Raw genomic sequence first — 17,247 nt, forward strand, 5'->3', positions numbered from 1 at the left:
GGCGCTCTAGGCGGGCGCGCCGTACTCTATGGTGTAATGGGAGGAGCGGCGGGGCACGGCGGGCGGCTCCGGCCCGGCGGTCTCGGCGCGTTCCGCGGGCACGATGTCGCCTCCGAAAGGTGAGGGCGGCGGCGCGGCGCGAGGCGGCGCCGGGCCGCTGGGGGGGCACCGCGGCTCTCGGGGGGCGGCACGGCCGGAGAAGGGGCCGGTCCCGCCCCCCCACACTCCCCCAGACGAAGCGCGACCCACGCGCCGCGGCTCGCCCCTGCCTCCCCCGCCCTGGAGGGAGTGGGACTGTCCCCCAGGCCGGGGGCTGCGGCGCCGGGCGCTACCACGGCGGGCGCGGGGGGAGGGGGCTGCGAGGGGGCGCGGGGCCGCGCCGGAGAGAGGCTCTCCCCGCGCTCCCGCTTTCCACCCGCCGCCTGTGGCGGGCCGGGGCCGGGCCGGGCCGGCGGGGGCCTCGTCCGGGAGCGCCGCCGCTCCGGCGTGTGGGAGGCGCCGTCCGCGCTGGCCGTCCCCCGGGCCGGCGGGTGCTCCCGGGCCGGGGCTCGCCGGGCCACCCGCGGCGCCTCCGCCTTTAGGGCCGCCCGCGGCCGCCTCCGGAGCGGCGGCGCCGCCGTCGCCGGTTCCCGCTCTGGGAGCGCTGGAGCGTGGCGCAGCGCTCCGGGGGCGCAGCCCGAAGCCGTGCGGCCCAGGTCGGCGCGCAGGGCCGCCCCCGCCCCTCGGCACCCCCCCTGCGGCGCCGCAGCGCTCGCCGAAGCACCGCCGGGCCCTGGGTGTCCCCTGGGGCGTGTGACGGTGCCAGAGCCCTCGGGCCGGCCAGGTGGGCTTAACCCCCCCGGACGGCGGTGCCCGCGCGCCGCCAGCTCCCCGCAGAGGGTCCGGCGCGGGCAGCGGGCCTGGTGGCGGTGGGAGGGGGAGCCCTGGCAGGAGCAGGGCCAGGCGCAGGGGTGGCCCGCAGCTGTGCCGGGCTGGGTGTGAGGAGGTGCCCGCCGCCCCCGCTGCCTTCGGCGGGCTGCAGGGCGTGCTTCGTGCGCCAGGCTTGGCCTTGGGCTGCCATTTAAGAGAGTCTGGCAGAGCAGTTAGAGGAGGCTGTGGAGATGCGTGGGAGGCACGCGTTTACATCCTGAGACTTTCGGCCTGTCTAGCCCCTTTTGCTAGAAATTGTTTCATTCGCGTGGGATTTACTGAAGCTAATGTGAGAAACTGTGGGAAAGAAAGAGCGGCTTCGTTCAGCTCATTTAAAAAAAAACAACTCTAAGCTGGTCCAGACTTGCCACCAGAAGATGTGGGCACCCCAGCTCCGCTTCCCTTCTGCCCTCGGTGTTGCACTGGGACTGATGCAGACGTGAGCCAGGCTGGAGAAATGTTCAGGCTGAAAGCTAACTACGAAGAGCTTTTTACATAATGCTGGAACTACCTAGTGTAGTTACTAAATTCGTTATGTCCTGCTGCATTTGCTTGGTTTACCAAAGTTTGCAAACTGTTGCCAAATGGGGCATTTTTTTTTTTAAAATAGTTATGGATTAGATTTACTTTTAGTTCAGTAGTGCATAGACTTAAAATCTTAATGTGTAAACCCCACGTTGTTAATGTCATTTCTGTCAGCGCTAAAACACCGTTAGAAAATACATTTTGTAAAACTGTAGCAGGTTAATTTTATTTCCTGATTGTTATGTCCTTGGAATCCCACTGCCCCTCCCTGCAGTCCAAACTTAATTTTAAAATGGATTACAGCTTGTAAGTCTCTTGTTAGTCCAAAAACTAATTGGCTCTAGCTTTTAAAAGTGGTTACTGACGTGGGTAAGATTTTTATCTGTAAGGAAGTAGCTAATTTAAATGATTGCAGCAGCAGGAGGTATTAACTGTACCTTGCAGAAATGTTATGCAATAGAAGACATCGCTGGCTTGAAAGAAAAATGAACCAAAACACCGATTGCATTGGATTCAGCAATTCATTTCCGTATTAAATGAACGAAGTTATTACAGAGCTGCCCGGAGCTTATCTGTTCGCTTATTCCCTAATCAGCAGAAGAACATAAACTTATACCAATTAAAGGATGTTTCTTTAGGACATTCAGAACACGACAGATAAGGAAGGGCCTGAAAGATGCTGCAGAATGACTAACATCTACCTGTCAGGTGCCACATGTAACAAAGAATAATTTACCAGTTTGAAAAATGGCTCTGTAGACACCACTTGCAGGTTTGCTGATGTCTCATGTTGAGGGTCATGCCTTCATGCAGAGAACTCCTTTTGGAGTCGTGTGCCTTCTCTTTACTGGTGCGGATGCAGCCTTAGCCATTCTCTGATGGAAGTGAACGGGTGTGGCCTGGCCACGTCCACCCGATGAAACTCTCAGGCCTTAGAGGAGGGTGGCTGAGTGAAAAACTGCCTTTCACCAGTAGACCTGGGATAGGCAAACTCCCAAGTTATGCAGGATAGTAATTGGTCCAGGTAAAACTGTTACAAGAATTGCTACTGTTGGAAGAGTATAGCAGTGGGGGAAGATAGAGGGAATAGCAGAGGATACTCAGTCCTGCATGGTTTAATTTACTTGATTAGCCGTAACCTTAGCGTTTTCTCCAGTGAATAGTTTTTCAGGAAGGCCCTTTGTGTAAGTCCCATCACCATTCTGAGCAAAACTCTCTTCTTTTATTAACTTAAGTGGAAAATAAGGCTGAAGGAGATGCTACCTTATTTATTCAGATTTGCTAGACTGATTCCCTTCTTTGCTGATAATGGACTTTTCCTCTCTTTTTACTTTCACTAGTCTGCCAACGCTCTTTCTGTCAGACTGCAGTATACTACGTGGAGAGGATCAGCTGCTGTTCCAGTGAGCACTTGCTGTCAGCTAAAGAGCAGGAAAGCACAGAAATACTTTTTGGTTACTATTAGATAAACGTTAGTTTTTCTAGAATGAAGGATGATTATGAGACATCTTATTTTCAAACGCCTGGAGTTCCTATGCAAGGTCTTTGAGAAGAGACTTTAAGATTTAACTTAAACTTTTACAGGAAGTATTTCGCAATGTTGTAATTATTGTATGCTGCCACAGTAGTATTTGGTACAGTCCTCCAGCTGGAGGATGCCCTGTTTCAGTTCTTAAATTAACTTGAAGGGCATGCTGAGTCATCACCTTTGTTTTCTTTCAGAAAATGTCAGCTTACTGTTCAAGTTGTACTGTCTCACAGTGATGACCCTGGTTGCTGCATCATACACGGTCGCATTGCGGTACACTAGGACCGTGGAGACAAAACTCTACTTTTCAACAACAGCTGTGTGCATCACTGAAGTTATCAAGTTGTTCTTGAGTGTGGGCATCTTGGCTAAGTAAGTACGGGAATGCTAATCAGCGTTTTGAAAACGAGTCCTTGCTTCTAACCTCAGATTCTCAGATACCGAAGTACAGATACATTTGAGAACATGGCTGGATAGTCATGCTGTGGAAGAGTCATTTTAGAGCGGGTTAGAGCCTGTGAGTCCTCCTCAACTGAAACTGCTTTGTAAACAGCACAATATTCAGGTGTGTCCTTTCTGCATATTTTCTATTTTTGTATGCTTTGGAGTCGGTTCAAAACGTCAGCATGGATTATCTACAAAGTTTTGGTCTTTAAAATATTGGTGTAGATGAAAGCTGGACTGTGAGACAACACCTGCTGAGTTATAGAAAACTATAATGTTCCTACTGATAAATTTGCCCAAACAGTGTTAGAGACAGGTACGTTGTTGTCTCTGTTAAACTGGGGAGTCAATGTTGTGGTCAGAAAATATTAGAGTTTCTGTAATCCTAGACTGCCACTAAGAACTAGAACTTTAGTCCACACGTAAGTGTCGGAAGTGGGGAGGCCATCAGTCTGTGTTTCCTCTCAGCTTCCCTGTGCCACATCCCTCCTTGGAAGAATCTTTATATTCTGGACTTTTCCAAAGCCCCGTTCTTGCCGTTGTGGTAGAATTTGTTCTTCTAGGGTCTCTGCCTATGTCTTCATGACTTTTGGTACATCAGAAGGATACTGGTTTGTGCTAGAGGATCATGAAGTCACATGGCGTACTTCAGATTATTATCAGATCTTTTCTACTTAACATCAAAATGGCATTTTACTTGCTTTAGAAATGAGGCAATAGTTGAATTTGGTAAGGCAGCTGTGGCAAACTGCCTTTTGTTTAACCTTTCATTAGATGTAATGCATTAGAAAACACATGTGTGACCAGTGGCAAATTTTTATTTTTAGGCACTCTGAGCTTCTCACTCTGCCAGCACAGAATGTTGACAGAAGTGTCTCTGCTGACGAGTGGTTGTGCTGTGGTTCTCAGTGTTGTGGCCAGTGTGGATCCTGATCCAGCCTGCTTTCTGGAGACCATAGCAGCCAGCGTGTCTCAACAGTCAGAAACCTGTGGGTGGCATTTGGTAGCCCCACCTGTGTGTATAATTTTTCAAATCTGTTCTTGTGCACCTGGAACCCAGGCTGTTTATAGTATACCAGAGAGGCCTAGTTCAGCAGGGTAAGCAATCTGCCTTTTGTTAAGGTTCAGTAATACTGCGTTCATTAAATGTACGAATGGTCCTTCTGCTTGAAATAAGTAAAAGGCAATTACTTTTAATTCAGGAGTCTATTATGTTTTTAGAACAGCCCTGCACAGTCAAAAATCCATGATAGCCTATCATCCTCCCTTTGACAGTCAGCAGAGGATGCTTAGAACAGAAGTACAGGCAATAGCGCAAGCATGGGCTGAACTTCCCTTAGCTGGTGACAGAAGCTTATGGATTTCCCAGCCTGGATGCTGTGTGCACGCTGTAGCTGTAGCCCCTAACAATCCTGCCCTCTGTGATATTGTCCAGTTTCTCTTTGAAATGTTAGTCCCTAGTGTATCTGTGAAATTACTTGTGCAATGTAATTGCACACTATGAAAAAGTCCTTTCTCATAAACACTTCAGCAGTTTCACTGTATTCTGCGTCTTGTGTTGACAGACATCATGAATAATCTTTCACCCTTCATTTTTATTTTCATACGTCTACAGATCTGTATTGTGTTTTCATCACTCATTTATTTTCTAAGCCGGGACTCCTAGCCTATTTCTTCTGTGATCATCCTATTATCCATCTCCACAGCACTTCCAGTACTATTACATCCTTTTTGAAACTGGATGCAGAGCTGTGCGCACCATTCAGGATGTGAACATGCAGTGTCATTAGGCAGAGGGATGAAGGTGCTTTCTGTCTTGGTCTTGTTTCTTTTCCTAAAGATTTGTAACATTCTGCTCATTTCTGAGCACAGCTGAGCCTTGAGCTGGTGCTGTCAGAGGGCTACTCGCATTTTTTCCCAAAGGCCTGTAACTGGTTTGGAGATGGTGGCTCTGTTTTGGGGTTGTCATTTCCTATGATTCTTTCTCATTTATTGACAACTTGAGTTTTTATATGCCAGTTAAAATGGGGTGAATCTCATTCATTGAGCTGTTTGGAGGTTATGATATGTATTCTGATCTGGTCAGCTAGTGGGGTGGTTTTCTCTGTAGTTGAGAGGGATGGGCACCAGCAGACGCTCCTCATCAGGCCGTGCTCGCCTCTTCTTGGAGGGATGTCTCGCTCACTGGTGGGTCCGGTTGCCTTCCTTTGCTGTCCAGGTAACTGAGCTGTTTCTCAGATGGCGAAAGATCTGATGAATTGTGCTTGGTGTAGTGAGAGACCCTTCAGCAACTATTGAAAGTTTCCTTTTGGATGTGACATATAATTGAGTATAATCAGCAACATTTGTCAATTTCCTAGTAATCTCAAGTTTTAGATTACTTACAAATAGCTGAACAGCATAAATTCCAGCATAGTTTCCTTCAGCGTCTCCTTTATAACTTCCTCCAGTTTTAAGGTCCTAACCCATCTGTCTCACCCAAGACAAGGTACCTTTGTTGTGTGACAACCAGCTAGAAGATAGAATGCAATCTGTTTTTTCTGTACATTTGGGTGGGTACCTTTTTCTTCCTGAAACAGCCAGCATTGATTACTGCAGTGTACAGGATACTGGACTACGATTCTCACATAGTTCTAGGCTGCAGAATTTTTCTTACACATTCTTACGCTTTGCCTCCGCTGTGTTTACTTTTAAGATTTCTCCTGGAAGGCACATTGAATGGATGAATGCCAGAAGACTGTCTTTCAAAAGGGAAGCTTATGATAGTTTAAGCTGTGTTAATTGTTTACTCAACTGTACTCTCAAATTCCGTATTCATTTAAAGTCCAGTTTACCATCTGGTAATTACGTTATCTGCATTTGTAGATGGTGCATAATTACTTAGCAACGGATAGAGAAAAATAGAGCTGATTTGCAGACTCTAGTTTTAACTTCAGCTTCTCTAACAAATGCATGTTTCTGTTGCAGAACTGATTGTTTTTAGTATCTCTCACCTATTCACACCTATGAAGTAAACAGAATGGTTTTTAAGTCAAATCTAGATCGACATCAAGAACACTGAATTCAAGCTGGAATATTTTTTATTTTCTTACTTGATTTTGCAGGGTACATCTTTGGGTACCTTATTTTGCATTATCAGCTGTACTCAGGGGCTTGGTTTAAATTCTTTTTTGTGTAGATTTAAATCTGTCTTCACATGATCTCTGTACTGAATTCAGCTTACAGCTGGAGATTCTTGATAAGTGCATGTTTAGAAAGCACACCCATTGCAAAGATGGACTATTAGATAGTTCATGTTCTTGTTCTCAAAAACTAAAGTGAAAATGGTGCTTACTGGACATCTGTTACTCTTCATTCCTGAAATTCCGTGCTAGAAGTCAAAGTAAACAAACTACTATTACTGCCGTGATTTGACTTTAAACGTGTGATCAGCTAATTCACTGAGCATGGTCTGGAACAGAAGCAGGTATAATTTAAATATTGTTTTCTTGTTTGACAGCACACCTTAGTATTGATGAATGGAAGAAGCCGTTACTATGTGGTATTATTTGACTTCTTATTCTCACAGAGTAGAACTGTATCTGTGCTAATGATATTTTATTTGCAGTTAGACATTTGAGATAGAAGCACCTTAGTCCAGCTACACTTGGGTATTACCAGGATGTCTAGGTTTTCTTGTATAACTTATCTCGCAATGCTGGGCAACATAGTAAATACATTGAGGAGTAAGTAAACCAACAATTTTGCCTATAATGTCAATGACTCCTAACATTTTATGCAGTTCTGTGCCTAGTGCGATTAACCACAATGAACTGTAGCATGAACTCTTCCCCTTCCTTGTATTGCAAACTTTGCTTTAAGTGCTACTTGCCTATAGATTTTTCACATCAGTGTCTGACCCTTGCGGCCAGACATGTCTTTTACAAGACACCTATGTGACATGCTCGGTGTCACCAAGTCCGTCCCAGGCAAAGTATCCCCTTAAGTTAGGAAAGAGATTTGCTTGTGACCTCACTTGTACAAGAAGAGCGTGGGAAACCATATTCACCTCTGTTAGGTCACTGTACTGCCCCTGACTCTGGGGTTTTTGTGTGTGTTTTCTGGTACTGGAAAATGACAAAAAAAATCCCTTGCGGCTGCCTGTATAAAGACCGCTCTCGCTACCAGAGAGAGGAGGAGGTATATAGGTATGTGCTTAGGCAGGGAGGAAGGCAAGGGAGGAGAGAAACTTGGACAGAAGGATCGTGAGAGGAAGTGGGTAGAGTCCATAAACCTTTGGAGAGGAAAAGCGTAAGAACCTGAAGCACAGAGTCAGAGGTTGATCAGGAAGGGAAAATACGCTGGAACAAGGTTGTTAATGAATACGCTTGGGGCACAGAGAGATTGCTGATTTTGGTAATTGCTAATAAGAGTTTCGGGCAGGTAGCTGGACATACATTTGTGAAAAAGAGAGAAGTTGGGATACGGTTGACATGTGGGGAACTGGGCTTCTGGAGCACTGAGGAAGATGTGAGCCTTTTGTTCATATGCATGTGTAATGGAAGGGAAAGGAGTGTTGAATTCAAGAGCAATACAGGTTCCAAGTTGAAAGGTACAGGGGAGGGGACAGGAGTGATTTTGGATGTTGGTGTTTGTCAGTGGCCAAGCAAGAGAAGAATGGAAAGGGGGAAACATGAGACTTGGGGAGAGCTGGGAAGGGAACTGGTGGAACCTGAGCAGCAGCAACAAGTAAGCAAGAAATGTCGTTGACGTACAAATTGTAAGGGAAAACTAGCAATGCAGAGCAGCAAGCTGCAAAAGGGGAGAGCAGCGAGAAGCAACACATTCTTCCCCATTGCCTGCTCTTTCATGCTGTAAGTCCGTGAAGGAGATGCGAGGTGAAAGGGAGCCACCACAAGCCCTGCCAGACCTCTTGTGTGCTGGTGCCAGTCCAGCATCTCTCGCAGCATAAGTGAGAAGAGGGATGCAGGGCTGGCTGAGGAATGAGAGGTGTTTCCAGCTCAGTAGTGTGCAAGGGTACACTTTTTTTTGGCTGTACTGTGTGGCCCAGTTTAAAGGGGATCTGGAAAATCACAGGCATTTGCCATCACAGACAAATATTAACACAAAAAAAAGGGGGGGTGGAGGGAGGGGAGCAACAGCCTTCTGTCGTCCCACTGCCTGTGTACTTAGTGACTTATTCCACCGTTTACAGTGTTCATAGTTGTTTACCTTATCAAACATTAATGCATCTAACCTCCTGATTCCAGAACATCATCTTCACCTTCAGGGGTTTCTATTTGTTGATAACCTCACTGGTTTTTCCCAGTTAATTTTTCTTTAATGAGCAGAAGCTACAACTGATCGTTGAGAACAGTCTTCCCAAAGGATTAATTGATTTTATTTCTGTTTTCAAATATCCATTTAAGAGAGCCCTCAGTTATAGTAATGTATTTTATTTTGCAGAGAAACTGGAAGTCTGGCAAGGTTAATAACATCTTTAAAAGAAAATGTATTCGGCAGTCCTAAAGAATTGCTAAAATTAAGTGTTCCCTCTTTGGTGTATGCTTTCCAAAACAATATGGCATTTGTGGCTCTTAGCAACTTGGATGCGGCAGTCTACCAGGTAATAAATGTTTTTGTCAGTAACTGATCGGTAAATACCTTCCTCTACTGTGTCGTGAGGCATGCATGCTAGGTACCTGTCTGCCTAGCACAGAGTACTCTCTTTAGCCTCAGTGCTAAAAGCCAAGTGGTGCTTTGTTACATTCGCAGTATACACGTTGTTGCAGAGCTCTGGTTTTCTTGAGCTAACCTGCTCACTGCTAGAGTAACTTCAAATTCACTTTGTTGTAATTGGCAGCGGTACAAAACCCCAAGGTTCTGTAGATCAATACATGTAACATTTTATTTGTCGTTCTGTAGTTGAATTCTCTGTTTTATTTTCTTGTTTTGGAGGAGTTTATCAAACCACATCCTCTGTGCTACATTCCCCTCTTCTTTAGGTGACATACCAGTTGAAGATCCCTTGCACAGCCTTGTGTACAGTCCTAATGCTAAACCGTACCCTTAGTAAGTTGCAGTGGTTCTCTGTCTTCATGCTGTGCGGTGGGGTTACCCTTGTTCAGTGGAAGCCTGCTCAGGCTACAAAAGTACAGGTAAGAGTTTACTGTCTGCCTCTTCACAACGCAGGATAAACTGCCTTATACTTTGTGTTTCGCTTCCCAGCAGCTGAGGTCAAGGTAGGGTCTCTACATTCCACGCAGTAGCATCTGTTTCCTATTTCCAGCCATTTCGGGTACAATATAGTCACTAGTTTGATCATTCACTTTCACGTTTATTGTATACCAGTTCAGGCAGGCTTGTGGTATTGCTCCAGTCTCATTTGTTGGAATGGCAACTAATTGCTACAATTAGTATAAATTACCAGAGTCACCACAATCAGTCTAATGCACCATCATAGGAATATCTGAGTAATACATTGTTTCCAGCAGTTGGCCCTGGTATCATTGTAATTGTTGGAGCAGAGAGCTTGGAATGGAAACACTTGGCAGAATTAGGAAGGAAGTTCCAATGCCTTGTGGGTGTGGGTATGTCATTTAAACACACCCTTGAGAGGCACTGACCTAATCCTGTTCTAGGAAGAAACAAGTGTCTTCTGTTTCTTAGGTGGTAGCTGCTGCTCAGCGGCGTTAGTTGGGAAGGGCAGGTCGTGCAGCTGGGGAGACTGGCACGGCCAAGCAGATGGTGCCTTTGAGCACTGCAAGGATTGGTGGGAGTACACGTGGAAAACAAAACGCCACACAGCTACACCAGGCTAATCTGAAGGGCAGCTCTAGCTAAGCAAGTACAATTTATACTGTAACGAAATGCTAATAATTTTTCTGTACTCGACGAAGTAGCTCTGGATTTGATTATTGTAAATTACTGCACTGTTGCCTCCTTTTTAAAATAACGGTTGATGTTGCAGGTGGAGCAGAATCCATGGCTAGGGTTTGGAGCAATTGCTGTTGCTGTACTGTGTTCAGGATTTGCAGGTATAGTATTATTTCTGTATGCAGGTCACATCAAAGGAACTGGAGAGCTCAGGATGTTTAAAACAGCATTCTACATTAGTTAACTGTCATCGCTGATTAGAAGACAAAAAAAGGACTGTATCCCCTCTGCCCATAATTACCTTCTACTTGTGGTAATTATGGCAGCTTCATGACATGATTACTGCCATTGTCAAGCGAATAACTAGGAGCATGTACTATTGGTTTTACATGAGGCAGCTTAGAAGGCTGGTTTGCAAATCGAAGCGTCTTTCAAATATTTAGAATAATACTGTAGGGAACATCCATAGTGACTCACTCAGTACAATTAATAAATGTACATCAGTTTTATAAAGTTGGCTTTACAGTGAATAGCTCCCTTATGGCGATCACGTGAGATACTTGCCTCTTTTTTTCTTTTCCCTTTTTTTTTTTTTTTTTTAATAAGGGGAACTGAGCTCCTCGCTCAGTTCTTGCACTTGCTCGGCCCTGAAATACACATTGCCATAGTGCTGTAAGTGGTAAATCTAACTGAGATGCAGAGGGAGCAGGAATAAGGCAGAGAGGAAGATGAGTAACAGGAAGCCTAGATAAACGGCATGAAGGAATTTTGGTTTTGTTTGATTTTGTTCTGTTCTACAGCTAGTGTTTCCCCTCAGAGTAGTTTTTCTCTGGCTTCTGCAGAAGGAGACCAGAACTTGAGGACAAGTGAGTTGGTGCTGAGAAATAAGGAAATGCAAATTACTACTTAATTCGAAATTTGGCTCACAGGGATGTATTTCCCTGGCTATAAACTGGATTCTTCTTACCCTCTGTAAGAAAACAAGGTACTGTCACACACTTCTAGTACCATACAGTCCTGCAAGAATAATCTTGTGCTGCGCATACATGCTCATTACTCATGGAAAACATTCTGGTCAGCGGGGGAGGAAAGGAGGGTGGCGTTCTTGCTCGGTGTCTTTTCAGTGAAACGGGCACTCTGAAGCAGAAGTACTAAGTAAGGCTGTGTAGAGCTCAACCAGCTTTTCCTGGAAGGTTATAAATTTACTCATTTCAATAGATGCTTCCAAGCCATGAGACAAAACACAACATTCACAGTGAAGCCTTTGGGGTCTCCTAAAGCTCTCTGGCTGGTATGTGGGTAGGCAGCTGTACTTGTAAAGGTCTGCAAATTCAGACCATTGAAAGGGCTGATGCAGGCAGCTTTAGGGGATTTGGACACATACGGCTTTCTTCTCCTGCAAAAGGATTGCAGCTTGGGTGTTTCTTCACTGACAGCTGTAGCTTTGAGGCAGCTGGGAGGACAGTGTTTCATCCGTGGAGCTCCTTGTGCCCTTGGGGCTTTACATGTTGAAAACATACATCCTATTCAAACTCCTTTCCTCTTCCTCCTTCCCACACCCACATGAAGGAGTTGTTTTGGCATTACACCTTCAGCTTCTGGACTGACCATGTTAAGTGTTTTATATTATTCCAGCAAAGTCAAAGAAATTAAACGTTTTTGTCTCTCAGAGACGGAAACAAAGTTTTCCTCAAACTGCAGATCCTGTGATAACTTCTAAGTATCCGAGGCCTCAATAATGCTTATAAAAGCATTGGACAAGTATGTAATGGCAGATCCTTTGCGACTATAAACAGTACTGAAGAGTAATTTTTCCTAAACGGCACCCATTCTTTCCTTCACCTTGTTAGTGGAGTAATTTTTATGCATTTTCCAAAATGTGAAAGCAGTTTCATTGGTTTGCTTACTGTTTTCTTAGTTTATAAAATTTACAAATACGGTTCATACTCAAGCCAAATTTCTGGTGCAGTGATTACATCTGGCTGTGTTCTGTGGGGCTTCTCGGTGGGCAGAAATCTCAAGGTAGCTGACTGTGGGTTCTTTTAAGTGCTGCAGTTGTTAACAATACTAGGGGGTTTTGTTGATATTGTTGTTTAGACTTCAAGAATGTATATTCATATGAGATAATACTGTATTTCCTTGGGGATTTTTATTATTTAAACCCCTGAAATATAAATCTGTTCTCTAATTTATTCACCATAAATATTCAATATACTATATTAAACTTTAAATTGCATTTTTCATGAATAAAAGTGTAGCAAGACTTTCCTTGAAGTTAACTCAGGATTTTCAGGAGCAGCGTGTGCTTAGGGCTTCTAACCTACAGGTCTTTTCTCTGTGCCATCTTTGTCAGTTCCAAGTACTTTTCTCGTATCATATGAAAGATCTTGGGTGACGTTACTCAGCAGTGAACTTTTAAGTCAGGAGGGCTCACACCAGAAGGTCATGGAAGTGGCTGAGCAGATCTGAGTCCTGCAAATTGCTCTCTCTGTTTTGAAATGTGGAGGAGATTCCAGAGACTAGCAGAGCCCTGGTGTGGGAGCAGTGGTTAAAAAGGCAGGTAGTGACGACCTTGTCAAATGCTGGCCTTTTAGCCTGATGTACACCTCCCAAGCAGAATAATGAAAAGGTATTTCAGTAATGCAGAGCATAAAAGTAATGCTCATCAGCGTGGCACTGGCACGGGGAACAAGAGCTTTAGATTAAAGTGAATTCCATTTCCTCAAAACCAGTCTGTAGTTTCAATTAACAGAAGGCATCAGTTTTGATTTGCTTTTGTAATCCACTGAAGCTGTGGTTTCAGAATGTCGCCACTTTGCCAAGTACTTCACAAGCAGGAGGCTTCTGAGGAATTTTCAGTCTCAGTACTGAGGTAATACAGTCCCGCCCCTGTTTTTAATTTTTTACTGCTAAGTATCCCAGTGGAGGGGGGTGGGGGGAGGAAGTTCCCCGTCATACTGAAATACATAAATACTGTCCCAGGGATGAAATACCAGGTGCCAAGGTGAAACGCTTTTTTTTGTGGTGTAGGGTTTGGTTTTTTTTTTTCTTTGTGCAGTAGAAACTGCTGGACAGAAGCCTGGCAAATCAAACAGAAATGAGAAGTAGTTTCAGCTGTTGATGAGGTTCATTGTTACAACTGTGAAGATAAATAGAATTCATTTTTGATGTTATGTACCCATTAGAGTGATCCTGTTCTGGAGGACACGTTTAGCAGAGTGTGTCATTGCGTCCTCGGCATTGGGAACTTCTGCGAAACTTTGTAGGACAAGCTGGTTGCAGTAGTGTTGTCTGCCTTTAAAACACTATGAACCATGAATCATTAAGGACAACACTTCCAACACTTCATCTCACTGAAACCTTTTCCTTTTTTTTTTTTTTTTTTTTAGGAGTTTATTTTGAGAAGGTCTTAAAGAGTTCAGACACTTCCTTGTGGGTGAGAAATATTCAAATGTACTTATCTGGGATTGTGTTGACTTTACTTGGTGTGTACGTGTCAGATGGAGCCCAAGTTCTTGAGAAAGGGTTTTTCTACGGCTATACATACTACGTCTGGTTTGTCATCTGTAAGTATCTTGTGGTTTTAGGGTCTTGTCACATTGTTTTGCTTTTTTAACTATGATATAACTGATTGCAGGAAGCTACAAATTCAGTCCGACACCATTTTTTTACTGTGTTTTGAGGGATTTTATTTAAAAGATTACTTTTCTTGGAAATTATTCACTTTTCAATTTAAAATTGTGCTGAAACAACAGTCTAAATAAGAGAGCAATGAGTAGATCATCTTTAAATGAGTCTTATCCACTAGATGCCACGTGGACATCCCATTTTGCTAAGCATTGTGTTAAATTGCCCATTAGGATGACCAGACAAGGAGTACAGCAGTGAAGTACAATGCATCATTTCAAGAGTAACTTACTCCACCTTTACTAACAGAAGCATGTTATCTGCTTTCCAGTTCTCGCTAGCGTTGGTGGCCTCTACACTTCGGTGGTTGTTAAGTACACAGATAACATTATGAAAGGCTTTTCTGCAGCAGCGGCCATTGTTCTTTCTACTGTGGCATCAGTCATCCTCTTTGGCCTCCAGATAAGTAAGTGCCTTTCTGCCGTTGATTTGACTGTACACGTGCGCTTCCTTCCTGGCTAGTAGGCTGTGTGCAGTTTGTACCAGAGCGATCATTTATGCCTTCTTCTGGTTTTAACTTCGTCTTCTCCACGATGCCTACGCACCAATGCATTGTCCCTGTTGCGTAATGTAGGGTGCCTGATGACCCTGTGCTTTCACAGGCATGCATGGTTTGGTCTTCAGATGCATCCTACAGCCTCCGACAGAAAGGTTCTTCCCATTTTAAACAGCTTACGACTTTATACAGCTTCATTCATCGATCACTTTCTGATGTGGTTTAGTGGGTGATATAGCTGTTTATCTGAGACTGCTGTTGATAAGTTATCATTTCTTGTTGGTTTCAGTATAGCCAGTGCCGAATTAATTCCTCGGCTATTTCTGCAAGGGCTTTACACATCCCTGTGAAGTTACACCTCCTTCTGTGTTAACTTTTACCTTCCCCAGTTGCGGGGGACACCACCACGTGAGAGTGAGTCAGATAGCAGCTGGGGTCATGCGTAACTGATGTGGTGGAAGTTTTTGAGAGGAAACAGCAGATTGCTTTGGGCTGTTCTGCAACTACAAAGGATATTCTCCCTGATCAAGTCTGTGTCTGATACTGTACTCAGTTGCTCCTGCTCAGTCCTTCACTGTTTAGTTTTGGGTATTTTTTTACTTTCTTATCATAATCCAAAGATGGTATGGTGTAATGGTGGAAAAACTAGCTTTCTGATGAAACTAGAGAGATGGAACTTCAGGAGAGTTTGCATAAGAAGAAAATCATCAGTGTCTGGCTGAAAAAAAGCACCTTAAAGCAAGTGATGAAAAACACAGCTAGTTTTAAAAACTCACTTGAGCAAGATATGTTCTTGATGGTTGACACAAATCGGACCTGGACTGGTGATCTTTCCGTGAAAGCTTTATGAATAGTGTTTCCTAACCCTGTCTAGATATGGAAAGGCAAACAAAATGTCTTATTACAGGCTACTCTATCATAGACACAGTCTTTACCATTAAGTTTATTGTAACTCAGGCCTGTAGATGGCATGTAGAACTGCAGATGTTTCACACTTGCTTTCCTGACCATCACCGTGTTCTCGGTGATATGAGACTAACTGAAATGGTGTGGGGGTTGTAAATACTCAAGTGTTCTCAGTGACAGAGGATGAGTCTAGATTGCGTGAATTATTAACAGCTTCTCGGTCCTGTTTGGTTTTGAGTGATTTTAAATTATGATGGTATCTGAATGGCTGTGTATTATATAGCTTAGTCTTCTGCAGGTTTCTTCTTCTACAGAGGTGTTTATTTAAGCTGTTTTGTCTCCTTTCAGCTGTTACCTTCTCCCTGGGTGCTCTCCTGGTGTGTGTTTCTATTTACCTCTATGGATTACCTCGACAAGACACCACAAAAATCCAGCCATCAGAGACTAAGAGCTCAAAAGAAAGACTTGCTACTGTGTGACACTGTGCATAAAAATGGACAGACAGACAAAATGGACTTTAAAATGAACTGCATTTTTAAAAAAATAGCCTTAAGCTAGTTAGTCATGAAATGATTTAAGTGGGATAGACTAAAAGCAGAAGTTAGTTCTGTTTTACACGTGGAGTTTCCAGTGGCTGATGCAGAGGCTGTGGTATGGCTGAGGAGCTGGATGGGTCTTTTATTGGAGGTGTTTGTCACTCACATCGAACACTGAAGAGTCCCATTGACAAGGAGAGCAGAATGAAGGAACTGAACACTCAGTTGTATATAATGTACATAAATGGGAGGGAAATCAGGTCTTTGTGTATTTGATAAACTGTCTTGCCCTTTGAGGGCAGAAAAGCCCAAACGCTTCATAAAAATCTATTAAAAAGAGCAATTACTGCCTTAATTACTACTACAACTACTCTTAAACTAGTTGGCAATTGCAGTTTGATAAATGAAAAATTTCTCTTCTAGATGATATGCAGATCACGACACAATTCTACCAGGAATAACTGTGCTTTGGGCACCATTTACCTAGAAGTGCTTAGACATAGTGCTTGCTCTTCGTTGTACAAAGTCAGAAAGACTGGTGGTTCTCTTAGGTTGCAGATATTCTTTCACTTTTCAAATGTTTTTTTATACCTGCTGTAGCTGGCAAAGGAATCTTCTGTTCAATTGTGTTTTGTCAAACTCTAGTTGTACAGGGAAAGGTTCGTACGTGTTCCTGTGTCCCTGACTGAAGTACGAATGAGTTAGTGTCAGACTAGGAAATTTTTATCTGTACATTTTCTCTCTAAACCATTTTGTGCATACAGAGTGATGCTTGAAGAGAGTCCCCGTTGTGCATGTTAGGCTTTGATTTAATTTATGAGCGACAACTGTATAATTTCAACCAACTCGATCATTTTCTGAGGCCTCACTCAGTTCAACCTTTCCAGAACTGAGGGAAAAACTGACTTCGGTGCAACTTAGTTGCATTCAAAGTGAAGTAAAAAATGTGACTAAGTTTGTATCCTGGTTAGATTCCTTCAGACATGAGTCAACCAGCTGCATTTTACTTGAAAGCGAAGTGGGGCGTACTCAACACAGCAGTCACAAACACGCTTAAATTCTGTTCCAGCGGGAGAGGATGCTTCTCTTTGGCGGCACGCTGTTCTAGATGGACAGAACAGCTGGCAAAAGGCAAAGTGCCACGCTGGTGAGCGCAGGCTTTGGTGATGGTGGGCACGGTCAGATATTCCAGAGGCTGAAGCAGCCACCTGCGCTACCTTCCTTCCCTGTGATGCTCCACATCTCTTCAGCAGTGAGACGGTTCAGCGTCAAACGGCACCGGCCCTGTCTGACCGCCCGTGTGGTGCTGAGGGAGCGCGGCGGTTCCTGTTCCACCAGCCGGGCAGCGAACCCTCTTCTCC

General features: G+C 44.3%; 2 protein-coding genes across 6 annotated transcripts in view; one reads left to right on the forward strand and one right to left on the reverse strand.

Moving 5' to 3' along the window:
* SLC35A1 (solute carrier family 35 member A1) lies at window positions 1-16,241 on the forward strand. Its single transcript, XM_037391056.1, has 8 exons — window positions 1-119; window positions 3,157-3,334; window positions 8,852-9,011; window positions 9,391-9,543; window positions 10,356-10,422; window positions 13,651-13,827; window positions 14,220-14,354; window positions 15,699-16,241. The coding sequence occupies exons 1-8, from the start codon at window positions 104-106 to the stop codon at window positions 15,827-15,829; spliced, it is 1,017 nt and encodes a 338-aa protein (XP_037246953.1). The 5' UTR covers window positions 1-103; the 3' UTR covers window positions 15,830-16,241.
* Window positions 6,469-17,247, reverse strand: part of RARS2 (arginyl-tRNA synthetase 2, mitochondrial) — a 60,505-nt gene continuing 49,726 nt past the window's right edge. For 4 of the 5 annotated variants that reach the window (XM_037391052.1, XM_037391050.1, XM_037391048.1 and 1 more), the window contains one exon: window positions 15,862-17,247. In XM_037391052.1, coding sequence (XP_037246949.1) covers window positions 17,155-17,247 — 93 coding nt within the window. In that variant the 3' untranslated portion in view covers window positions 15,862-17,154. Of the gene's footprint in view, window positions 6,777-15,861 lie in introns of those variants that run through there. The other variant, XM_037391054.1, reaches the window with a different exon arrangement.

Source organism: Falco rusticolus, chromosome 6 (assembly GCF_015220075.1).
Source record: "Falco rusticolus isolate bFalRus1 chromosome 6, bFalRus1.pri, whole genome shotgun sequence".
Classification (NCBI taxonomy): domain Eukaryota; kingdom Metazoa; phylum Chordata; class Aves; order Falconiformes; family Falconidae; genus Falco; species Falco rusticolus.